Source organism: Monodon monoceros, unplaced genomic scaffold (genome assembly GCF_005190385.1).
Source record: "Monodon monoceros isolate NGI ecotype Baffin Bay Population unplaced genomic scaffold, NGI_Narwhal_1 Super_Scaffold_14, whole genome shotgun sequence".
Lineage (NCBI taxonomy): Eukaryota > Metazoa > Chordata > Mammalia > Artiodactyla > Monodontidae > Monodon > Monodon monoceros.
In genome coordinates this window covers 7,690,725-7,714,079 of record NW_021703770.1, presented here as the reverse complement: position 1 = coordinate 7,714,079, position 23,355 = coordinate 7,690,725, and the positions used below count along the sequence as shown (strand labels likewise).

Genomic DNA, 23,355 nt, shown 5'->3' with positions numbered 1-23,355 from the left:
TTTATTTCATTTTCCCAATAAATATGAAGAAGGTGTTATTACACCCATTTAACTGATAAGGAAATGTAGGTAAAATAAGAGAAGGTAATGTGCCTTCCTAGGTGGACAGTGAGAGACCTTGGGTTCACCACGGTCTGTGTGACCCCAGAGCCCCTGCCCTTTAACCCCATGCTACCTATGTCTTTTTACTCATCTGTCTCTTCCAGTACACCTAAGCTTCCTGAAAGTGGGAACTGGATATTATGTGTGTTTCAAGTCCCCATTTTTTGGAAGCCTCTTTAAACTAAAAGCAGTGTATAATATCAGAAAGTGTCAATGTGAGACATAATACCTTATTAAGAATTCTTTCTTACCTATTGAAAATTACATAATTTACCATTCTGACAGGAAACTTGAAGCTTTGGGACTTGTTTTTCAGTTCCATTCTCTCTTTGCCGTAATAGCAATTTGAATTTACTATATTTGGCCTTGTGTTAGTGATAGCAAAGTATTCATCCTAATCTTCTTCTCAGGTTATAAGCTTCTTTCATCATTGCAGTTCCTAGCTCAGTGCCCTATATAAGTTAACCACTTGATACATGTTTGATTTTAATTTATTTCAGTGTATTAATATTCATCTGAAGTATTTTTATATTAGGTATAGTTGACACAGAGATATGACTTTTGCTTACTTGGCTTTTACCCTTGTTTTTCTTTCTAGTAATCTAGCCTGTGTTTTACTTTTGGACTTTAAAAAGAGTTCAGGTATTTTGGTGTTAGTCTGAAAAAAATTCCCTAATGGACTCTTTGGAATTTTTTCTTCTATTAAAGTAGAAAACATCCTGAACAATGTATAACATTTTACATTATCAGCATGTAGTGCCTATGTATATATTGCTGAATTATTCACTATTTTTTTTAATAACAAGTTTATGAACTTCTCAAGGGCAGGGATCTTGTCTCTTATACTTTCTTGTATCTGTGGCATCTAGCCACAGATGGTGGCTAGGGACATAGCAGGTGCAGATGAAATATTTGGATGTTGATTGATTTGACCACTAATATCTCTGGGTTTGTGGAAAGAGCATGAGGTTTCAGAGTTAGACATTGGATTCTCACCCAGCCATTGATGTTGAGTAAGTTACTTGGTCAGTTCTGCTACAGTTTCCGCTCTTGTAAAGTAGTAGTGATAATAATACCTAACAAATTTGCTGGAAATGTTAAATAATGTATGCACACTGCTTTATGGTAACTAAAGATGCTGTACATGTCTTAATTCTGTCTTGTTATTATCAATATAATGGCTCCATTCTATGACAAATCTGGACTCAGTCTTATATGTTTTGGCCTGTTGGGCACTTAACTTGACGTGATATATGACTGCATGCATGAGTCATGTACACTTCATGAGCAGAGTGAGGTCTGGAGAAGTTGTCTGTTGAATAACATTACTCAATAAGATAATAGAAGTCTGCTTAAGTCTGCGTTCTCTTAACTTCTAGCTTAAGTGTTCTCTCATACCATATTTTGGTTTCTAAATACATACAAGTGCACACTTACACACAGACACACATACCCCAGTTTCATAAATCATGGGAAGAATTTTTTAGCAGCTCGAGACCAACATTCCCATGAAGTTATTAGTTTGTAGGACAAGAAAATGGATCCCTCCTACTTACATAGTTCTTTCCAGAGAGTTGATGTGCCTTATCCAAGGTCATGTAGCCATTTAAGTGAAACAATTGGAATGAACCCAGGTCTTCTAATCCAAATCCTTGACTCTTTCCAAGATGCCAACAACTGAAAATGTACAGAGCAGCCTTTGAGCATTTTTTGAAATTCCTGGACTTTCCCTTGAGGTTGATTCTCCCTCACTCTTGTGGTTCCTTTGTATGATGCATCATATAGATACAGGTGTTAACTGTTTTCACCAGCTACACTAGGAGCGAACTGCCATTTTAAGACCATTGTAGCTGGAGCTGAGTGGATTGGGCAGGGCAGGAAAAGTGGGGGTGAGGGAGGTAGAGGTAGGGGTAGGGGCTGCAGAGAGTAGCAGGAAATGAGACCAGAAGGGAGGCAAGGTGGGGTACCAGTTGTGTATATGCTTTATAGGATGAATGGGGCAGGTTTTACGTGAATGTGCATGCATGTGTGTACACACACACATGCCCCAAAACAGTTTGAACAGTTTGGTTTGAAACTTTGGAGTAATTAATTAGCATGTTCATTTTGACCTGGCGTCTTTGGGGAGGGGAGGAGAAATTTAACTTTTTCACTTCTTAAGTAATAATTGAATTTGCATGCCTTTTTCTGTTTCTGGCTGTTTGAACTTTCCCCCTTTATTTTAAATAACCCATAAATATTCAGAAACTTGGATTTCTAGGTCAGTTTACAATATGATTAATCTGTGTACTTTGTGATTTTATTCTTTTTGAACAGGAGTGTGTTGCTGCTGTTCAGCTTTGCGTCCTCGCTACAAACGCCTGGTGGACAACATATTCCCTGAAGATCCAAAAGTAATTTGATCTACATCTACTGATCCTTCTCTTTGCTGACCCATCCTTCCCCCCTGCTGACCTCCCTAAAGGTTTCCCTAATTTCATTTCTCTACTTTTACTCCCAAATCTCATCATGTACACTACTATTTTTATACTACTCTGTTTTTTTTAACCTTTAAATGATCCATGCTTGCTTGTCTGACTTTCAGATTCTTTTCTTAGATTAAAGCATAAATTCAGAATGATGGACGGATGATGTTCTTTAGTCTGTATAGTTCCTAAATTCAAGTAATACTTACCAAAAATTTATGAACTAGTGTCAGATCATTTGTATGAAATGCCAAAAGAACACAACTGTGAATACAGACTTGGTCTTCTGCTCTCACCAAGCTTCTAGACAAGTAAATTGGCAGTTACAATATTGTGTGAAACAATATGCTGTGACAGAGAAATAAGTACAGGGTACTGCTGGAGTAGGTAGGAATGATATCTAATCTGGGCTTGGGAGAAGAAAGGCCTGAAGGAAATGAAATCTAGGCGAAGATCCAAAGAATAAATAGGGTTGGCCACACAATTTTCAGAAGAGAATTGAGAAGTAAAGGGAGAATATTCCAGGCAGAGTTTGGTCTCTTTTTACTTAAGTGCTTTTTACTTTTTTATAAAAGTTACTTTATTGTGGAAGATGACTGGTTTCAAAGCAGTTGTCTTTGATTGATTTTGTTTGACACTGTCTTCAATTTTCCAAGACTCCTTTAGTCTAGTGTTAAATGGATAGGAACGAAAAAGTGTTACATGGGTTTGACTTCCAGAAGTTGCTTTATTTTAAAATGTAGCCAACCCTAGAAACCTTTTGGTTATCTTGATATTAATTTATGAGATACACCTCATTTTTAATCAAATCTGATTTAAATATTCAGCTATTTGTAGGAGGCCTGTCAATTAAATATTTTGGCTGCGAGATATCCTGGATAATTTATGGCATATAAATAACTCTAAGATATGGTACCTGCCTTTAAGAAGCTTTCCATCCATTTGACTGATATAAAGCGAAAGCATACTAAATATTAAATCACAATGCATAAATCAGTAAGAAAAATGTTAAGTAAAACAGGTGGTAAAGTTTCTGCCTTTATATCAGGGAGGTATCCCATGGGTTGGCAATCTCTGTGAAGCATTCTCAGAAGAAACGTAATTTGCTGAACTCTGAAGGATGTACACCATCTGGAGAAGCAGAGATTAGTCTCTTTGTTGCCGGCAAGAGAAAAATCATGGTAAAGTAAGAGATATATTTGCAAACAAGAGCCTTCAAATGAAGGTGCCTATAGCCTAATTGAAGTGTAATGAGCGATAATTGTACACAATTCCTGATTGGAAGTTTCAGAAGTATCATTTAATAGACTGAATATTCAGATCATTTCCTTAAGGAATCTGGAACATATGATTACTGAAGATAAGGTGGAGCGCAGATTAGGGAGGAATGTGAATGACAGACAAGGCACCTACTTTATCCCCTGTAACTTACAGGCAGTGAGGGAGCTTTGAATACTTTTGATCATGGGAGTGGTGGCAGGTAAATTAGAGAATGGTTACAGAAAGAATCTTTATTTTTGCCAAGTATTTAGGTAAGATTTACGTAAATAGCAATCTGTAAAATAAGGTTTAAGGAAAAGAAAAGATTTACATGAACCTTGCATACATATGGCAACCATAAACCCAATTGACTACATTTCTTATTTTCAATTTATTAAACGAACAAATCTTGTGGTATATCCAAAACACGTCCAACAGTAGATACCCAGAGTGCAGAGGTCTACATGTCATAGTCTGTGCTTTCAAAGAGTGCTCTAATGAGGGGAACAAATAACCAAACCTTTTCTTGTAATGACTAAAATATATTCTATTCCTTACATACTATATGCAGTTAATTGAGCTATTTTTCTGTAAAGGAAGGTGTTAGAATAATCCATTGCTTGTGAAAGCATATTTAAATGCTTTTCCTAAATGGGGCATTTATTTAACTTTTTGAAAATTCTACATATCCAGAATGGTGATTAACTCTTAAGAGGCTATATCCAGGAAGGTTCAGCATAAATATGGATTAATTACCAATCCAAAAAGGGGAAATATGAAGCAGGCAACACTTAGAAATACAAAAAATAAGCATGAAGATATAAATATAACCTATTTCACTTGTTTTTTTAATTTTTATTTTTAGGATGGCCTCGTTAAAGCTGATATGGAGAAATTGACATTTTATGCTGTATCTGCTCCAGAGAAACTGGATCGAATTGGTTCTTACCTGGCAGAAAGGTTGAGCAGGGATGTTGTCAGACATCGTTCTGGGTAAGGAAACTAAATTGCTGCTAATATAGTATCTCTGGAAAATTCTTCCTAGGCTAAATCACCCTATAAATTATTTTGCCATCTAGTCAGGGAAAGATAACATATGGAGAATAAAACATTGTAATATCATATAAGGAAATGTGTAATACCGAATAGCTAATACTGTAGCTTTTATTACTTTCCTGGTGGTCAGGTTTAAGAATAAACTCATGTTACTTAACAGAGTTGTTTAAGTATCCATTAATTTTTAAGACTTCCCTAACGGAAATAGTAGAAATTGATTCCCTTAGTCTGTCAGCGCAGTACTGTAATTTAAAAATCAGTCTCTAAATTGAAAACTATCGGAAATTCTGTTAACGAACTGATTTTTATCACAGCTCCAGTTTTACCTATCAGAGGAGCAATAAAAGAGAGCTATGTTAGGCTTAAGGTTCAGAATATGTAAGCATGCTGATTTGACCTGTGCTAGCTATACATCCACCTATAAATAAAAGTCTACCATCTTAATCCATTCTCTGTGCTTGAACAGCAGTAACTTTGCAATTTGGTTTATAAATACTTTTCCATATTGTCATTTTATGATACTAGTTTCTTAGAGTATTCCTTTCTCCAAGTGCTATACTGGCTTTCTCTACTTCTGCATTGTTACCATTTAGAGCATTTGATACAAATGTGAGTCTTGATACAAGTAGTTTTTATAGTTGATTGTTCAAGCAAAGTTATCTGAAGTCTGAATTTTAATTTTTAGTACAAGCTTTAAAATCTGATGAATTATATGGTAAAATGTATGATACCTTTCCTTATAATATTGCTGATACTGTTTTATATACTCATATTTACAAATACAAATAGATTGTGTTAGAAATTTAGGCACATTTCTTATAATAACTTTTGGGTTGGATGCAAAGAAATGTGGTTAAAAGCCTGGAAAATGGAGAATATTTGTGTTTACAAAAAAATTCACGTGACGGTAATGTTAAAGAAGCTCTGGGAGAGTTTTTGGTGAGCAGGAGAAAATGGGATAGTACAGTATAGTTTCTGTATACTTTCCACATGAGGACTGTTTTATAATCTCAAGATCATTTGTGTTGTGTGAAGATTAGGGTCTCACTTAGAAGCTGCGAAATTTGCCTTTCTGTGCTCTGTGCATTTAAGTAAACTTCTTTTAATTATCCCTATGAAAGTGATTAGGAGAATTAAGAGAGCTAGAGGTGTGCTGACATTAGTTTTCTCTTATATTTAGGTATGTTTTGATTGCTATGGAGGCATTGGACCAACTTCTTATGGCCTGCCATTCTCAAAGCATCAAGCCATTTGTAGAAAGCTTTCTTCATATGGTAGCAAAGCTGCTGGAATCAGGGGAGCCAAAGCTTCAAGTTCTTGGAACAAATTCTGTGAGTAAAACTATTCTCTGATTTTAAGTTTAATTAGCATAACTTGATTAACTCTTTTTAGAGTGTCTATCTGGTAGAAGCAGATGCTCTGGTCAGGGCATTTGGACAACCAGCACAGTGGTAGATGATTAGAACATTTTGTCTCTAGCTTTTATTGTCGCTGCTTTTGAAATCTGGGATGTTAACCAATCATAAGGAACAACAGAAACTCAGTTGGCCATAAATGGAAGGCCTTTCTTTTCCCCCCAGGCCTTCTTACACTACTTCTGAACTATTTCTGCTAACAGCATTCATTTTCTTTTATCCAGAACCATAGTTTGTTAAACATGTGTGGGGTTGGGGAAGGCATATCTAATAAAGAAAATAAAATACAGTGATAACCTTTTTCCTCTTGTCTTTAGTTTCATTGTATAACCTTCAGTCTTTCAGTTCCAACTTCATCTCTGAGGAAGCTTTCAGGCATTCAACCAATCTATATGTTCCCATCCAGATTTTTATCAACAAATAACAGAGTCATATACTACCTGCTATTGTTGATAGATAACTGTTTTGTGGTTAGGAAGTGTAGGGGGTGACTGACAGCATGGATTCTAGGGTTTGACTGCCTTTCTTTGAATTATGCCTGTGACACTTCCTAGCTGTGTATCTTGGGCAAGTTATTTAACCTCTCCTTGCCTTAGTTTTTCATCTGTGAAATGAGGATAATAACAGGACCGATCTTGGTACTCCTGTTGTGTGATATGAGTTAATACAAATAAAGTTCTTAGAGCAGTGTTTGGCACTGTTAGTTATTGTTGGTAGTAATATAATGTTTTTCTTTTTTTGAAGCAAGAGTATGTAAATAAAATCCTCATTAAAAAGCCCTTAATATGATTTTGTCCATTTGTTTCAGAGGGAAAATATTGGCTATTTCCAAGTGCAGTTAGGTGGTGTGACAGGCTCCATTTCTGGCAACATAGCTACTTATGCTTCTCCTATTTCCTTTACATTTAGGTGAGGAAAGTTTAGGGGAAATTTTTTAAAAAATTTTATTGAAGTATAGTTGATTTACAATGTTGTGTTAATTTCTGCTGTACAGCAAAGGACTGAGTTATAGATACATGTATATATATGTATGTTCTTTTTCATATTCTTTTCCGTTACGGTTTATCACAGGATATTGAATATAGTTCCCTGTGCTATACAGTAGGACCTTGTTGTTTATCCATCCTATATATTAGGGGAAGTGTTTTAATGGTTGTGGGGGAAGGAGTTTCAGTGTAAATCTCCAGACGTTTCTTTACTTCAAGCCAGCAATGCCACTAGAATTCCTTTAATGACTCATTTGGGAAAAAGACAAAATTCTCCAGTTGCCTACTTTGACTTGAATGAATTGTATTAAATGAAATGCTGTATTATCTTGACCAACATTATTTATATAGTTTTCCCTGGAAGTCTGATTTTAATTTCTTAGTGGTGCTAAGCTGTCAAACATGACTGGTACTGATTTAGTCTCTTTGTATTTATTAGTGGTCTTTGTACATTTTATTTTAATTTGTTGACATTTGCCACTTTGTGCTGACGCTGACTCAGTATAACAGTACGGGATTTATTCAGGTTCTTCTTTGTTTTAGAAATTGTGCTAGGTACTTTGTATTTTTACCCTTTTTTAAAATTGTGAGCTATTTCAAATATAGAAAAGCATAGAGAATAATATAGCATACCCGCATAAACACAGATTCAGGCAAGAAAATTGTTAAGTAGTTAATATATCAATAAATGATAATACATAATTATTGTTATAAATAATAATACATAATAGCAATAAATGTTAACACTGTGCAACATTGGTTCATGTTTTTTAAAAGAAATAATATAGTATATGTTAGATACTTCATATACATTATATCATTTGATTCTCACAAAAACCCTTGAAGCTTAGAAGTATTATTCCCATTTTACAGATGAGGAATTGAAGCTAAATAACATGTCCAAAGACATAGTGAAATAATAGTGTTATATAACAGGGATTCAGTGGTAGGCCTTTCCTACTCCAAAGCTTGTGTTATATAAATACACTGTCATTTTTGTGGATTAAAATCTAGGAAAAGCAGAGGTTACTTTCCTTTTCTTCTTCCTCTTGTATTCAATTGATCCATCTCACTTTTCTGAAGCCTATTGCTAATCTTAACCTTTTCTTTAACTATTGTTGACAGTTGTCCATAGGGCCCAGTCATTTAAACCATTCACTACACTAAAGCATTCTCAACCAGGGACAGTTCTCCCCCCTCACTAACCCTCCCTGGACGTTTGGCAGTGTCTGGAGACGTTTTTGATTTTTCACACCTGGGGTTGGGGGAGTGCTAGTGCCTCCTAGGATGCTGGGCGTGCTGCTAAACATGCTATACGTAATGCACAGGACAGTCCCCACGACAAAGTTTATTGGGTCGAAAATTTAATAGTGCTTACTGTGAGAAACTACATCTAAGATCACAGTGCTGCTGCCTTTTGTTGTACCTTTTAAAACATATCTAGCTCTTCACTTAAATTTTTTTTTTATTGGAGCATAATTGCTCTGCAATGTTGTGTTAGTTTCTGCTGTACGACGAAGTGAATCAGCTCTTTGTATACATATATCCCCTCCCTCTTGGACCTCCCTCCCACTCCCACACCTATCTGGGTCATCACAGAGCACCGAGCTGAGAGGGGGAGAAAGTAGCAAGGCCTTGTGCTAACTTTTGTTTGGTTCTCATTTGAACTTCTCAACAGCCCTGTAAGTTAAATATTCCATTTCACGGGTCACGTATTTTGTTAGTAAATCCAGGATCCAAATCCAGAGCCATCTAACAGAATCCATTCCTAATCTCTGTGCCATACTGTCTCATTTTTTCCCACTCCTACGTATGATAAGAAGTCTATAATGATAATACTTTTCTTTTTATTGATTTTTCTTAGCACAGGGTATATAGGTTTAGAATTTGTTAGAGAGCTCCCAGAGTTACAGGAATTAGAAGAGCTTTTCCATAAAATTGGGAAGGAAGATAATATTTTATGCACTTCCCTGGAACATAGCCGCACGTGTTTTATCCTGTTCTTTATGCCAGAGGGTGATAGGAGGCGCTTCTGTAAATGATCACTCAGATTGTACTTGAGTATTTGTGACTTTCAATAAGTGAAAAGAGAATAAAGTTTCTCCTAAAAAATTTCTAGAACATTTAACATTTTAATGGCCAAATTTTTAAATTTCTGATTAATTTTTTTCTAATTTAATATGTGATTTTTGGTAGCAAGTTTGGAAAATGCAAGAAAATATGAAAGAGTAAACAAGTTAAAGATACCTGTAATTTCAGTATCCAGAAGTAGTCCTTTAATATTTTAATTTCTTCTTAAAATATATTTTAGAAAATGGGGAACATATTGTATATACACTTGTATGTGTTTTTATCATTCACATTTTTTGAGCATTTCCTGGTGTCATTCAAAGTTTCTTTTTATGAAAAATACAAATATTTGGCTCAATATTTTCTGAAACTCTTCATATGGTCAGTGTGTAGTATGGGAATCTTGAAAATTGGAATCAAACCCCTGAACTGTAATGCCAGTTTCACCATTTACTCACAGTGTCATTTTGGGCAAGCAATTTAACTTCTGAATTTCAGTGTTCCTGTCTGTAAAATGGGGATGATGACACATTCTTTACAGGATTGTAGGAATGATTAAATAAGAACTCATGTGAAAACACCTAGTACAGAATATGGTACAGAGTAGGTAATGAATGTCAGTTTCATCTCTACCAGGTGTGGTATTTGTGGTCTTTTTCTAGATAATATGAATCATATGAAATTATAATTTAAAACACATGACTTGGCTCTGGCTGAATTAATTTAAAGCACTTTTAGTATCATAATTTTATTTTTTCAAATTTATTCTATGCTTACTTTAGTTTTGTTTCCAGGACAGCTTTAGGCTATTTTAGAAGTAATAAATTACTGAATAAATGAGAAAGCAAATAAGAAAAAAAGAGTACATATTAAGGGATCATATGGCTAGGTCTGTGACTCATGTAGGATATTTAAAATTTCCTAAACATATGGATATCTCTCTTTTTTTAATCTTTAGAAAAGAGGTAGAATAAATTTTACCATCTCAGTATTTTTTCTTCTATATTGAGTTGGTTTTCTTCAGTTTAGGGCCCTTTTTTCTTGTCCCGTCTCATTTGTATAAATATTATTCATTCATGTGTTATGTAACAACTGTCAAGATTTCCTACCCGAGATTTAAGAAATAAAATTCCCTGAAGGTTTGGGCCTGACTGAGGTTGTCATGGAAACACCGTCAGCATCCAGGAAATGCAGAAGGGCTTTAGAATGAGAGCTCTTGAGAGAGTGGGCTCACTCAGAAGAGGCTGCGTCACAGAGTTATAGCTGATGTTTATAATGCTATATTCTTGATTAGGTAAAGTTCATTATCAAAAACTTCCTTTCGTATATATGTGGCATTTATGATATTTCATATGTCGTTTGCTTTTTACTTGGATATTTCTTGTCGATGTAACAAATAATGAATGAAAGTAAATGTGTTTGTTCCACACTGTCAAAAAGGTGATAATACATCTTATTGTTATTTTTTTAGTTTGTCAAATTTGCAAATATTGAAGAAGACACACCGTCCTATCATAGACGTTATGATTTTTTTGTGTCTCGCTTCAGTGCCATGTGTCACTCCTGTGATAGTGATCCAGAAACACGAACAGAGTATGTATTGTTTTATGGTTTATAGTCTTGGAGTTATTTATTGATGAATATTGTATTTATATATTACATAATGATCACCGAAGGAGATGGGAAAATATATGCTTTATTCCTGAAGTACAAATTTCATTGCTGTTAGAAGAACTGACTAAAGCAGCAAAATTGAGAGTGGTTTCCTAACTCAGTCAGAATAAAATGCAGAGTCTTTACTGTAACCCAGAATGCCCTTTAATGCTCACCATACCCCAGTGTTAGATCCTGTCATTTCTTCTTCCTTTCACTCTGATCTAGTACATGGGTCTCCTCGCTTGCTTGAATACATGAGGCACACTTCTCCCCAGGGCCTTTGGACTGAGCGGTCTTTCGGCCTCACCTCACTTTGTTCAGATTTCTGCTCAGATGTCACCTTATCATGAGAATCCTCCCTCAGCCACCTTTTATTTATTAATATCAACCCTCCCAGTTAAGCTTTATCTTTTCATATCTTGTCTGTTGTCTCTCCTCTATGGAAGATGAACTCCAGGAGGGCAAGGGTTTTGTTTTGAGGACTGCTGTATCACTAGTACTTTGAATATTGGTGAGCGCATTACCGGCTCTCAATAAGCACTTTTTGAATGAATACATACATAAATTGAATGAATGAATGACTGTATGTTACGGGATCATTGTCTGACTGAGGTTGTCATGACAACTGATTTGGGCATTTTTAAACATTTCTTCTAGATACATCCTAGTAATAATCTAGAATCAAATACTTATCTGCAAACACAGTCGATAGATTGACATGTATATGAAAGTTAAAAATTAAATTCAAAATGACCCTGGTAAATGTAGTTTGAGCTTTACCATAATACACCTAAAAAGAAAGAAACTAACCCAAATTCAGTGTTGTCATGAGCAGTCGGTAGTCAAGATTGAGCATGTTTTGTGAGTTTTACTTTTCTTTTAAAATAAAGGAATATACAGAAAGGTAACTAGTTAGCTTTAAGTATGCAAGCTACAGTGTTGCTTTACACAAACAAAAACAAGTGTAAAAGTTACTTAACTTGGAGAAAGAAAGCTGAGCGGTAATTTAATAGTTTTCAGATATAAGAATTATTTCTGTCTGAGGTGCTGTTAGTATAATTTTTCCTTAGTATACTATAGGCCATTTAGGATCCTGATGTTATTCCTTTATTACGGGTGTAAAGCCTTATAGAAAAATAGAGATAACTATAACTATCTTATAATAATAAATTTCCTGTTTCTCCCAATCACGGCTAAAGTCTCTTTTTCTCCCTAAAGGATATTCAAAAAATGTTTTATAAAGCTGTTCCCTGTTCTCAGAAGTTGGTATTAACTTGTTAATGGGGCAAAAAGGTATAAAAATTAGCTAAATAAAATGGCACGTTTTGTTCAAAGTTGTAACAATTTTGTTTTCTTTTAAAATACAGAAAATAATCCAGAAGATAGGGGGTTTTTGTTTGTTTAGTTTGTTCACGTAGGCATTTCCAAATTTATGGTTGAGGTGGTGAATTTCACATATAAACCAATGTAGGTGAAAAGTGTTTATGACATTATAGTACCTATGAAAGGATGCATTTTAAAAATTCAAAACTTTTACATAGGTATCTGATTTTTAGGTTTTAGCGCCCCCTAGTGAAAAATCTTGTCTTTTGAACACGTATTTTCGTAACATTTTTCAACTTACAAAAAAGAAACTTGAAATTTTCTGTACACAAATGAAAGGTGGTACTTTGTCTTAATTCTTTATTATATAACATTTGATATTCCAAAATAACACTTCATTTGAATCACTGTGAAACAAATGAGTAAACTAAAATGCTTTAAGATACTTAGAGGGCTTGATTTTTTTTTCGGCTTCGTTTTTAGTAAAAGCCCTTTTGGTTTTCTTCAGGACTATTTATATTCCTTCTTAGGTTCTAACTTAGATAATTATTATAAATCCCTCTTTTTAGCAATACACTGTCAAATAAAACTTAGGGGGCATGGCCAGTAGGAAATGGGGCTGATAACTGTTAAGATTTTCTTAAAATATTTGACTTGCAAATACTACCTTTGTAGTAATGTTAGGCTTGCCCACTTGTGATAGCTGCAGAAGAGATTTTCAAGACTTTCTTTTTGTTGTAGAAAGCAGCATGAATAAGACACAGCTTTGTAAAAGGCAAGATTTGTCTCCTAGTTCACTTTCTCACCTGTTCAGTGTCATGTTACCGCCGTATCCCATGCTCCACCTGCTACTACTGAATGTCTGCATTACTTCCCGATGGGTTTCTACGCAGTATCACCCCCTTCCCCACATCTTCCATTCTCTAACCCTATTCGCAGCTTTTGGAAACAGTGCTGGATATGCTGAGTAAACTTCTAATGGTGACTATTTCAGGTAGTAACAAAAAAGGAGGGTAAATAACAATCAAATTTGGCCAGAATGAAGGTGTTTCGGGGCAGAGGGGCTACCGTGTTAGCACTTCTCGCGAGATTGTTCTTCCCCAGATTTTATATACTGTTTTCTAGTTACCTTTCTTCTCATCCTTGAACTGATAGATTTTATTTTTAAAGAAGAATGAGGAAGAGCTTGAGGAAGTTGAGGGCTGTGAATTGGGAAGGGAGAATAAGGCAGCATTCTCTCACAGTATGGATAAATATGGATAAATTTTAAGTCCCATATGCACACACAGTAATGTATATACATCAGGACACACGGATGTATATGTGTATATGTATACGGCTCAGGTTATCGGCACTGCATTTTGATAGTTCTCCTTTGTCATACCTTTTAAGGAACCAGCCTCGTCTTCCATCTAGGTGGACTAAGGGAGGTGAGAGGTTCTCAGGGAGAAACAGTGCATGAAAATTCTGCGGACGCATTAAGGGTGTTCAGGAACAGTGAAATCCTGTTCTCACTCAGCTGCTGAGACTTCTAGGCAAGAAATGGGAGAGAATCTGGTCCACGTTGGTTTGAATTATTATCATCCACTTAGGAAAACCTAGTTTTTTTTCATTTTTAAAAAAATTTTACTGAAGTATAGTTGATTTACAATGTTGTGTTAATTTCTACTGTACAGCCAAGTGATTCAGTTATACATATACATACGTTCTTTTTAATATTCCTTTCCATCATGGTTTATCACAGGATATTGAATAAAGTTCCCTGTGCTCTACAGTAGCACATTGTTTATCCATTTTATATATAATAGTTTGCATCTGTTAATCCCAAACTCCCCATCCATCCCTCCCCACCCAGCTTGGCAACCACAAGTCTGTTCTCTATGTCTGTGAGTCTGTTTCTGTTTCGTAGGTAAGTTCATTTGCGTCGTATTTTAGATTCCACATATAAGTGACATCACATGGTATTTGTCTTTCTCTTTCTGACTTAGTTCACTTAGTATGATAATCTCTAGGTCCGTCCGTGTTGCTGCAAATGCTATTATTTTATTCTTTTTTATGGCTGAGTAGAGTATTCCATGGTATGTATATACCACATCTTTATCCATTCGTCTGTCAAAGGACATTTAGACTGTTTCCATGTCTTGGCTGTTGTAAATAGTGCTGCATTGAACATTAGGGTGCATATATCTTTTCAAATTATAGTCTTCTCCAGACACATGCCCAGAAGTGGGATTGCTGGATTATATGGCAGCTCTATTTTTAGTTTTTTGAGGAGCTCCTATACTGTTTTCCGTAGTGGCTGTACCAATTTACATTCCCACCAGCAGTGTAGGAAGGTTCTCTTTTCTCCACTGCCTCTCCACCATTTGTTATTTGTAGACTTTTTGATGATGCCCATTCTAACTGGTGTGAGGTGATACCTCATTGTACTTGTAATTTGCGTTTCTCTAATAATTCGTGATGTTGAGCATCTTTTCATGTGCCTGTTGGCCATCTGTATGTCTTCTTTGGAGAAATGTCTGTTTAGGTCTTCTGCCCGTTTTTTGATTGGGTTGTTTTTTCATTATTGAGTTGTATGAGATGTTCGAATATTTTGGAAATTAAGCCCTTGTTAGTTGCATCATTTGCAGATATTTTCTGCCAGTCCATAGGTTGTCTTTTTGTTTTGTTTATGGTTTCCTTTGCTGTGCAAAAGCTTATAAGTTTGATTAGGTCCCATTTGTTTATTTTTGGTTTTGTTTCTATTGCCTTGGGAGACTGACCTAAGGAAACATTGGTACGATTTATGTCAGAGAATGTAGGAGAACTTTGATTAAATTATTTTTTATTGAAAACTGATACAGACAAAATATGTCTATAAAAGTCTTTTTTAACTTTAAATGTTGATTGTAAAAAGATGGTATTAAAAGTAAGCCTCGGGCTTCCCTGGTGGCACAGTGGTTAAGAATCCGCCTGCCAATGCAGGGGACACGGGTTTGAGCCCTGGTCCGGGAAGATCCCACATGCTGCGGAGCAACTAAGCCACAAGTGCTGAGCCCACGCACCTAGGGCATGTGTCCCACAATAAGAGAAGCCACCGCAATGAGAAGCCCGCGCACCGCAATGAAGAGTAGCCCCCGCTCACCACAACTAGAGAAAGCCCGCATGTAGCAATGAAGACCCAACGCAGCCAAAAATAAATAAATATATTTATTTTAAAAAAAAAAGTAAGCCTCTTTTGGAACTGCCATATCTCTGTCCATCTTAGATTTTTGAGATTTTTATTTCTTAGGCTTATTGTATGTTATTTTTATTGTCTCGAGATAACTTTATTTGACATCCATTCTCTTAGTAAAGTAAGCAGACTTGTTTAAAGAGCTTTTTTTCATGACTCAGATTTTTTTCTTCTTTTTTATAGAATCCGAATTGCTGGAATCAGAGGTATTCAAGGTGTGGTTCGCAAAACAGTTAATGATGAACTTCGGGCTACCATTTGGGAACCCCAGCATATGGATAAAATTGTTCCATCCCTGCTGTTTAACATGCAAAAGATAGAAGAGGTTGACAGGTATTGAATAAAGATGTTAGGGCTGGGGCTGTGTTACTTTAATATGTGTGTATGTGTGCTCGCTTGCTAGAGTAAGAACGTTTGTCTTTAGTATTATGTATATAGTAGTCCCGTAAACTTGAGCAAGTTTAAATATGTATCCTTTCTGAAAAAATATCAGCTTCAGTCATCAAATTAGACTGAGCAGACAGATTTTGACCCAGACACTTAAGCTTTTATTTCTTTTAGAATAAATTTTCACTTTACTTTCTGCTTATTATTGGGCATCCACATTGCTATTTGAATTAATACTACTTAGAGCTGCCAAGTGTAAGAAATAGAGATTATAAACTGAACTTCTGTTATTCTTTAGAGATCCAGCATGCTTTTTCGTAGGGAGTTAGTACTAATCAAAATAATAATAATAATAATAGCAGCTACTATTCAATGTATATATATTTTTCAACAGAAATACTAGGCTATTTATATCTTATTTATTCTTCTAAGATATTTTGGCATGGAATATTGTTTTGGGGTGTATGCTGATTTCTTCCCCCCACCCACCCCAGTAACCTGTTGAACTTAGAATTCTGTACTTTATTCTCTTTTTTCAAATGCCATAAGCATGCTTTCCTCCCAAATTTGTTGCCTTACACAGAGGTACTATGCAACCAAGTTTTTAGAACCAGTATTCTCCAGTTTGGCTTATTATGCTGATCTCCCTGATTCTTGCAGTGTAAAGAGGGAAATCCAAACCAAATTTAAAAGATATTTAATTCTATAGTTCTAAAATTTTAACTTAATTTGTAATTTTGATGATTATGTGTGCAATATCAAAATAAAAGTGGTCTAGAAGTGAAAAGGTGAAACTGGTTAACTCTGCAAGCGCTTATACGTTTATCAAAATTTATGGCAATTACAGCAAGTATTTATGCTAGATTCCTTAGACGTGATTGTCTCCAGCTTTGGAAACCTAAAATGTGAAACGATATATTGTAACACCTTGGGTATTTTTCCTGTTCTTGGCAATGTAGCTGAGGTTAGTTTTTCTGTCTAAAATATTTATTCTTCTAAAGGTACCTGGCTAGTTGAGAATTGACTCCCCATAATTATGGCTCTTGAGGTACAGGATTAGCATAAATAGGATACAGGAATGCTGATACCATTGGTTGCCAAATTTTAAGAAGTTGTGTTTTCTCATGGTTTTATCCCAATGCTACAGAGACATGCTTTTTTGAAATTATTATTGCACATGAATACATTAGTCTACAATAAGGTTTTAAAATATGAACAAATAGTGTCTATTGAAGACATCTACTTATACAAATGTTCTAATTAGCTTTTAAATTTTTATTTTTTATTCAGACTGTGCCATAGTTTTTTACTTGATTTTATTTTTGCTCACTTACAGTTAAACTGCGTGATCTTTGGGCACCTTGTTCTTACTAGGATTTTGCTATAAATGTAGCAAAGTTGTAGGAAGTTAACAAAATAGCAACTACTGAGTATTTTGCCTTTAGAAAAGATATTCTATTAGTTAGAAACAAGTTATACAAGTGAATTTAGCTCTCCAATTTTGAAAGATTATGTGATTAGCTTCAAGGTGTTGAGTTCATGAAGTAGAATTAAGCTCTAAAGTTATTTTGGGATAACAAGAAAATATCATTCTAATAGTTCCGAGAAGTAAAAATCTGTTCTGTTTAACTGTCAGAGCTAGTGTCAGAATTCTCGCATTCATTTGTTTGTCTTTATTTTTCAGTCGCATAGGCCCTCCTCCTTCTCCTTCAGCAGCTGACAAAGCTGAAGAGAACCCCGCCATGCTGGCTGAAAACTGCTTCAGAGAACTGCTGGGCCGAGCGACTTTTGGGAACATGAATAATGCTGTGAGACCAGTGTTTGCGTAAGTAATTGGTGTTTCCCTGGTTACTTGTGACTGTGCTTCGTTCCTTCTGTTTTAATTTACTTGCAGAGGACAAATACTCTTACCTGTGTGAGTGAGTTATTAATAGAGCCAGTGCAGCAATGTGGGAAGGGTACAGGATTGAGTCAGCAACATCCCTTTGAACACTTGTTCAACCACTTTGCTAGATTTTCCCCCTTAAATAGGAAATACAGTCATGTGCATCATTTCACTAGAGTTTTTATTCACACCTTGAAATGTATATATCCAGTAAAATATTAAAACAAACGAATGTCCAAGTATGATGTATCTTATTTTATTAACTTCTGGTCAGTTCCTCATATTCCCTGGCTTCTGTTTCTTGGCTTTCTTTTTGCCATGGCTGGACTGCCTTAGGTCGCATTCTCTTCTCTGACTAAATTTTATCTTATACCGAGTGACTGAGCAGAGCAGGAATATTAAATATCTTGCTGGTACTTATATGCTGCCTTCCAAGCAGAATACGTTTGTGAGCCTTGAGTTTCTCCACATAGACGTTATCTCTCAAGCCTTGTAAACCCTCTGAGTTCTAACTCAGTTGTCAGATGATAGATTTATATAACATTCTGTGTCATTTCTGGACATTTTTGCTAGTCTTTCTTTTGTTAAGCATTTGCCTTGTCCTTTCCCCTTCCTGACTATAATAATGTCTTTATAGCATATATAAAGTAGTCAAAATGTAACATCCAGAATTCTTTATTTAGGGCAGATATTTGGGTTCAAAGTTGAGCTTTAGTTACAAGAATCTATAAACCGCAAAGTTAAGCATCAGAGAAATATTATAGTGTTTTCTAAAGGATTCCCCCCACCCCACCCCCGACTGCTACCACCACCAAAAAGCTGAGATTTACCGTTTAAAGACTCTGTGGGCTTATGAAAATGCTACTAAGAACTAATCAAATTATGTCAAATATAACTAAAGGCAGATTTATTTTTTCCAGACATGCTGATTTAATATCAGAATTCCAGCTTTTATCTTGTTAACCGAGAGGTAATCTATAAGGCCTTAAAAATCTAGAGAGCTAGTCTAAAAGAAAGAAACTACCGAATTAACTATAATTGATTACTTGAGTAACTTGGAAGTGGGCCATATTCTTTTCTATGTAGAACTTAGTGGACTTACCTCCTGATCATGTGTTAATTAATTAAATGTTAATTAAATAGTTAATTATATATTAGCTATTTAGTTAATTAGTTGATTAAATATTAAATGCCCTCTGCAAGTAAGGTACCAGGTATTTTGGGGGAATATATACATGAATAAAACTGTCCTAGTCCTTAAAAACTTGACTGATGGTAATTGGCATTCCTAGTGGCTTTTTACCTTGTGTGTTCTGTGAATTTTAATTTTGAGCTCATATTCATTGTACCTTTATTTGTGAGAATTCTTTGAGGCTTGGATTAATGGTGTGTACTCCATAAGAGGCTTTATTTTGCTTCTGCTGAAGGCATGGATGCAGTGTTATCCAGGCACCACTTTGAACTACATTCTTATCTTCAGTTTTTTTGAGCCACATAGATACTTGTGAACTCTGTCAACCAAGGTGATACTTGTGAATTCTGTCAACCAAGATGAGAGCCTGGGTGCTAGGTGTATGGTTGAATTCTTCAGAGAGACTTTCATTTTTGTGATTCTTCTCAGAGCCAAGGCCAACACAGACAAGCTTTTTGACAGTCTTCTACAACATAGAACATTCCCCCAGATTCACTGAAGGTGTCGTCTTTTAAGGCTTGAATTGATGCATGTGTTTCTGATCTAATAGCCACCTTTCCTGGGTGGACCCTAAACTTTGTCTCCAGTCTCCTGTGTATACAACCCTTTAAACCACTAGCTATCAGCTACCAGAGATCTGAAGATGTGCCTAAGACAACTGCTGGCTTCAATGTATACTTACCTCTCCAGATTCTCACCTTCTTGTGGAGTCTGGACTGAGGGACTTTTCTTTCTTGCCAGCTCATGATGGTATTGAAAAATCATATATATATATATATATATATATATATATATATATATATATATATGTATATGTATGTATATGTGTGTGTGTGTATATATATATATATTCTAGTCTTTTATTGTTACTGTTTTATGAAAGGATTTGGCAGTTGTTCTGGAAATGGAAACATTGACTTTCTTTTAGATAATATTATTTTGATTGGTAGGCTTTGCATATTGTTGAGGGTTCTAGAGGAGAAAGTGTAATAAAAATAAGGAATTCTTAAAGTAATTTTCTTACTGTTAATTTACAGGCATTTAGATCATCACAGACTATGGGATCCCAATGAATTTGCAGTTCACTGCTTTAAAGTTATAATGTATTCCATTCAGGTAAGGATTGGTTAACTGTTACATTTATATATAAGTGATTTTAGTTCTGTGTCGATAAGCATGTCCCCAGACAGAGAGAGAGAACAATGTAGGAGATAAGACATGTTCTTAATTTAGTTCTTTGTCTCATTTATCTTTATTTACCGCTTTTATTCTTATTTGCCAAGATGAAAAAATATCTAATTAAAAAGAACTAAATGATTTTATGATGACAGTCTTTATTGTGCATTTATTAAGTACATTATTGAGCGTTTACATTTTATGATAAGCTGGCATTAGAACTCATATTTATAGGCTTTATGCATCGAGGCACCTGATGGGGCACTCTCCGTCTACTGCGGAGGACAGCCTGGGTTTTCTTAAAACTTGAACAGACCCAGTTAGCCCTTTATTCAAGTGGGATTTTAGGTCTTTATTTTTTAACACTATCTACATTTTTAATGCCCTAAAAAGTCATCATTAATTTAAAGGAGATAAGGTAGTAAGAAGCAGTATAGCTTTTAGTATAGGTCATACCAGGATTTTCATCCTAGATGTGCTGTTTACTAGTTGCATAGAACTTGGGCAAATTATTTAGCCTCTCTGAGCTTCAATTTCCTCATTTCTGAGAAGGAAATGTTAATGAATTCATTGAATGGTTCATTTTTATATTAAAATAGAAGGTACCATTTATCAAGTGCTGGTTATACCTCTAAATATGCTAGTAACCTTATGTATATGCTTTATCTCATTAGTCCTCCTTACTTTATGAAGTAGATATTGTTATTATCCCCATTTTACGGATCAGAAAAGTGACCTTTAGAGAGGTCAGGCACCTCACTCAAGGGTACACAGGTAGAACGTAAGGATTCAAATTCTGGTCATTCTGTTCTAGAACTTTTGGTCTAAATTAAACATTAGGTTACTATAGCATGCCTAGCATAATGTAGGTTTTCAATGCATGGTAGTTATTATAAAGCTGGTTTGGATGTGGAAGGATAATTTAAAAAAAATTTTTCCCGGTTTTATTGAGATTATAATTGACCTATAACATTATATAAGATTAAGGTATACAACATTGCAAAATGATAACCATAATAAGTTTTCTCAAGATCCATCACCTCACATAGTTGCACATTTTTTTTCCACTTTGATGAGAACTTTTAATTTAATTTTAGTTTAGTAGGTGAGAAGTTGATCTGGCCGTCTGTGGACATAATTAAGGCTGTTCCCCTGGTTTTCAGTAGCCTTGTTTTTCTTCATTTGCCTTCCTCATTCAGATTTAGTTACTAGATGAAATTGTTTTTTACAAAAAGTAAAGTAAATTACAAAGTTGAAGAAACTGAAGGAATCAATAAATATTTGTTGATTAAATGTCTGAGAAATGACTTCTGGTCCACAGCATTGCTTTAGAAGGAGCTTTAAGTGCACCATATGTTTTTTGAGGTCCATTAATCAAAAATTACATGGTAGTACCCACCAGAATGGGAGTTTCTGTTTAATAAGACTATCCTGATACAATCAAAACTTCTGATAGATTTGATTGTTTTAATTGCCATTTACTATAAAATTGATATAAGAATCATTCTTAGGTAATATTTCAACCTCTGTCCATAAAACATTGAGCTAGCTGGCCCTGATCAGGAAATTTCATCAGGTACACATTGTTAAGACTTTAATTTTGGTAGTGGCTCTTGATTAGCTGCAAGTTTTGACAGTTTAGTATTGTTAGATGTCCATGATAAGAAATAGTATGTATCTGGTTGGGTAAGAGAGAAGTACTATAAATGTCGTAATCTGTGTGTTTTTTAACAACATTTTGTCCTATTATCAAGTTATAAGAGTGTATAAATATTCTTTGTGGAATTACAGAGAGGTACAAAGAGAGTAAAAATTTCTCATAAATCTCCCTCTCAGAGATGACCCGTGTTAATATGTAGGCATATATAATTCCAGTCTTATATACTTTTTAAAAAACAGAATTTTATTTAACGTAGTATTTTACAACTTACTTTTTTTCACTCAGGATATCGTAAATATTTTCTGGTATCCCTATTTATTCTTAAAAAGAACGGTTTCTAATGGCTACATATTGTTCCATTAAGTGTCACATGGTTTATCATTCTTATGAATTCTGCCAGGATGCATGTAATTGTTCATATATTTTTACACTATTTTGTTCTTTTAGGCTCAGTATTCTCACCATGTGATCCAGGAGATTCTAGGACACCTTGATGCTCGTAAAAAAGATTCTCCACGAGTTCGAGCAGGTATTATTCAGGTTCTGTTAGAGGCTGTTGCCATTGCTGCTAAAGGTTCCATAGGTGAGTGCCAGCACCCCCCCACAAAAAAAATTCATTAACCTTTTTCAGAATTTTCTTTTTCAGTAGGAATAGCAATGTGTGGAAAACGCTTTGAAAATATTTGCTATGTTGTTAAATGTGCTCTAATTTCTCTTGAAATGTTAGGTTCACGTGACTGTTGTCAGACTTCCTTAGTTACAGTTAAACACTTCCCTCCAGATCATTCTCTTCTTCCCTTCCTCCTTCTTTCCAGTAAAGATTCTTGAATACCAGTTAGTTATATGCTAAACGTTGGGAAGGTACAGATTCAAGAAAGTTAAGGTTTACTTGGAGTTAGATGCCTTTACCTACACTGTAATACAAGGCAGAATTTGATCACATATCATAAGAAAACCAGGGTCCAGAGAAGGGAGGGAAAATGGATCAGCAGGGGGGAAGTATTATGTAGCCCGTTTGACGAGGACGTATGGTGGTAGTGTGGGGGAAGCCCGAGAAGCGGCTTAAAGTTTCACTTGTGGCCAGGCCACGGGTGTCATTCTACAGTGGACTGACACGAGTTAAAGATTTACTGTACCCTTCATCAGAGATGTGTTATAGGGTAATTCATCTGGCTGCAAAGCGTAGGACACATTAGAAGTCACAGGTGGTTGTCACCGTTGTAGGCACAGAGAAAGAACTTGACCTTGATGGCAGCAGTAGAAATGGGAACGTAAAGCCAGCAGGATTTGATAACTGACTGACTAGAGGGGCAACAAGGAGAAGGGACAGGTCAGACATCATGCTTTTTCACTCACATGGGATTAGAAGAATGGAAGGGTCCCTAATAAAATTACTGAAGTTAGGAGGAAAATCTAGTTATGGTTTCTTTGCTTCAAAATGAAAGTGGAACTGTACATTAGCTGCTGAAATATTCTAATATTCACTCAGTGTCAAATGAGAGTGGGCA

At 35.3% G+C, this 23,355-nt stretch overlaps 1 protein-coding gene across 10 annotated transcripts in view; it reads left to right on the top strand.

Moving 5' to 3' along the window:
• EFR3A (EFR3 homolog A) overlaps positions 1–23,355 on the top strand; it is a 200,544-nt gene that overhangs the window by 31,991 nt on the left and 145,198 nt on the right. For 9 of the 10 annotated variants that reach the window (XR_003793450.1, XR_003793454.1, XR_003793453.1 and 6 more), the window contains exons 2-9: positions 2,419–2,495; positions 4,693–4,820; positions 6,064–6,214; positions 10,826–10,947; positions 15,731–15,880; positions 17,619–17,759; positions 20,049–20,127; positions 22,295–22,430. Coding sequence is in view for 3 of the 10 variants with exons in the window: in XM_029222422.1 (XP_029078255.1) it covers positions 2,419–2,495; positions 4,693–4,820; positions 6,064–6,214; positions 10,826–10,947; positions 15,731–15,880; positions 17,619–17,759; positions 20,049–20,127; positions 22,295–22,430 (984 nt within the window). In the remaining 7 variants the exon portion in view is untranslated. The remainder of the gene's footprint in view (positions 1–2,418; positions 2,496–4,692; positions 4,821–6,063; positions 6,215–10,825; positions 10,948–15,730; positions 15,881–17,618; positions 17,760–20,048; positions 20,128–22,294; positions 22,431–23,355) is intronic. The other variant, XM_029222421.1, reaches the window with a different exon arrangement.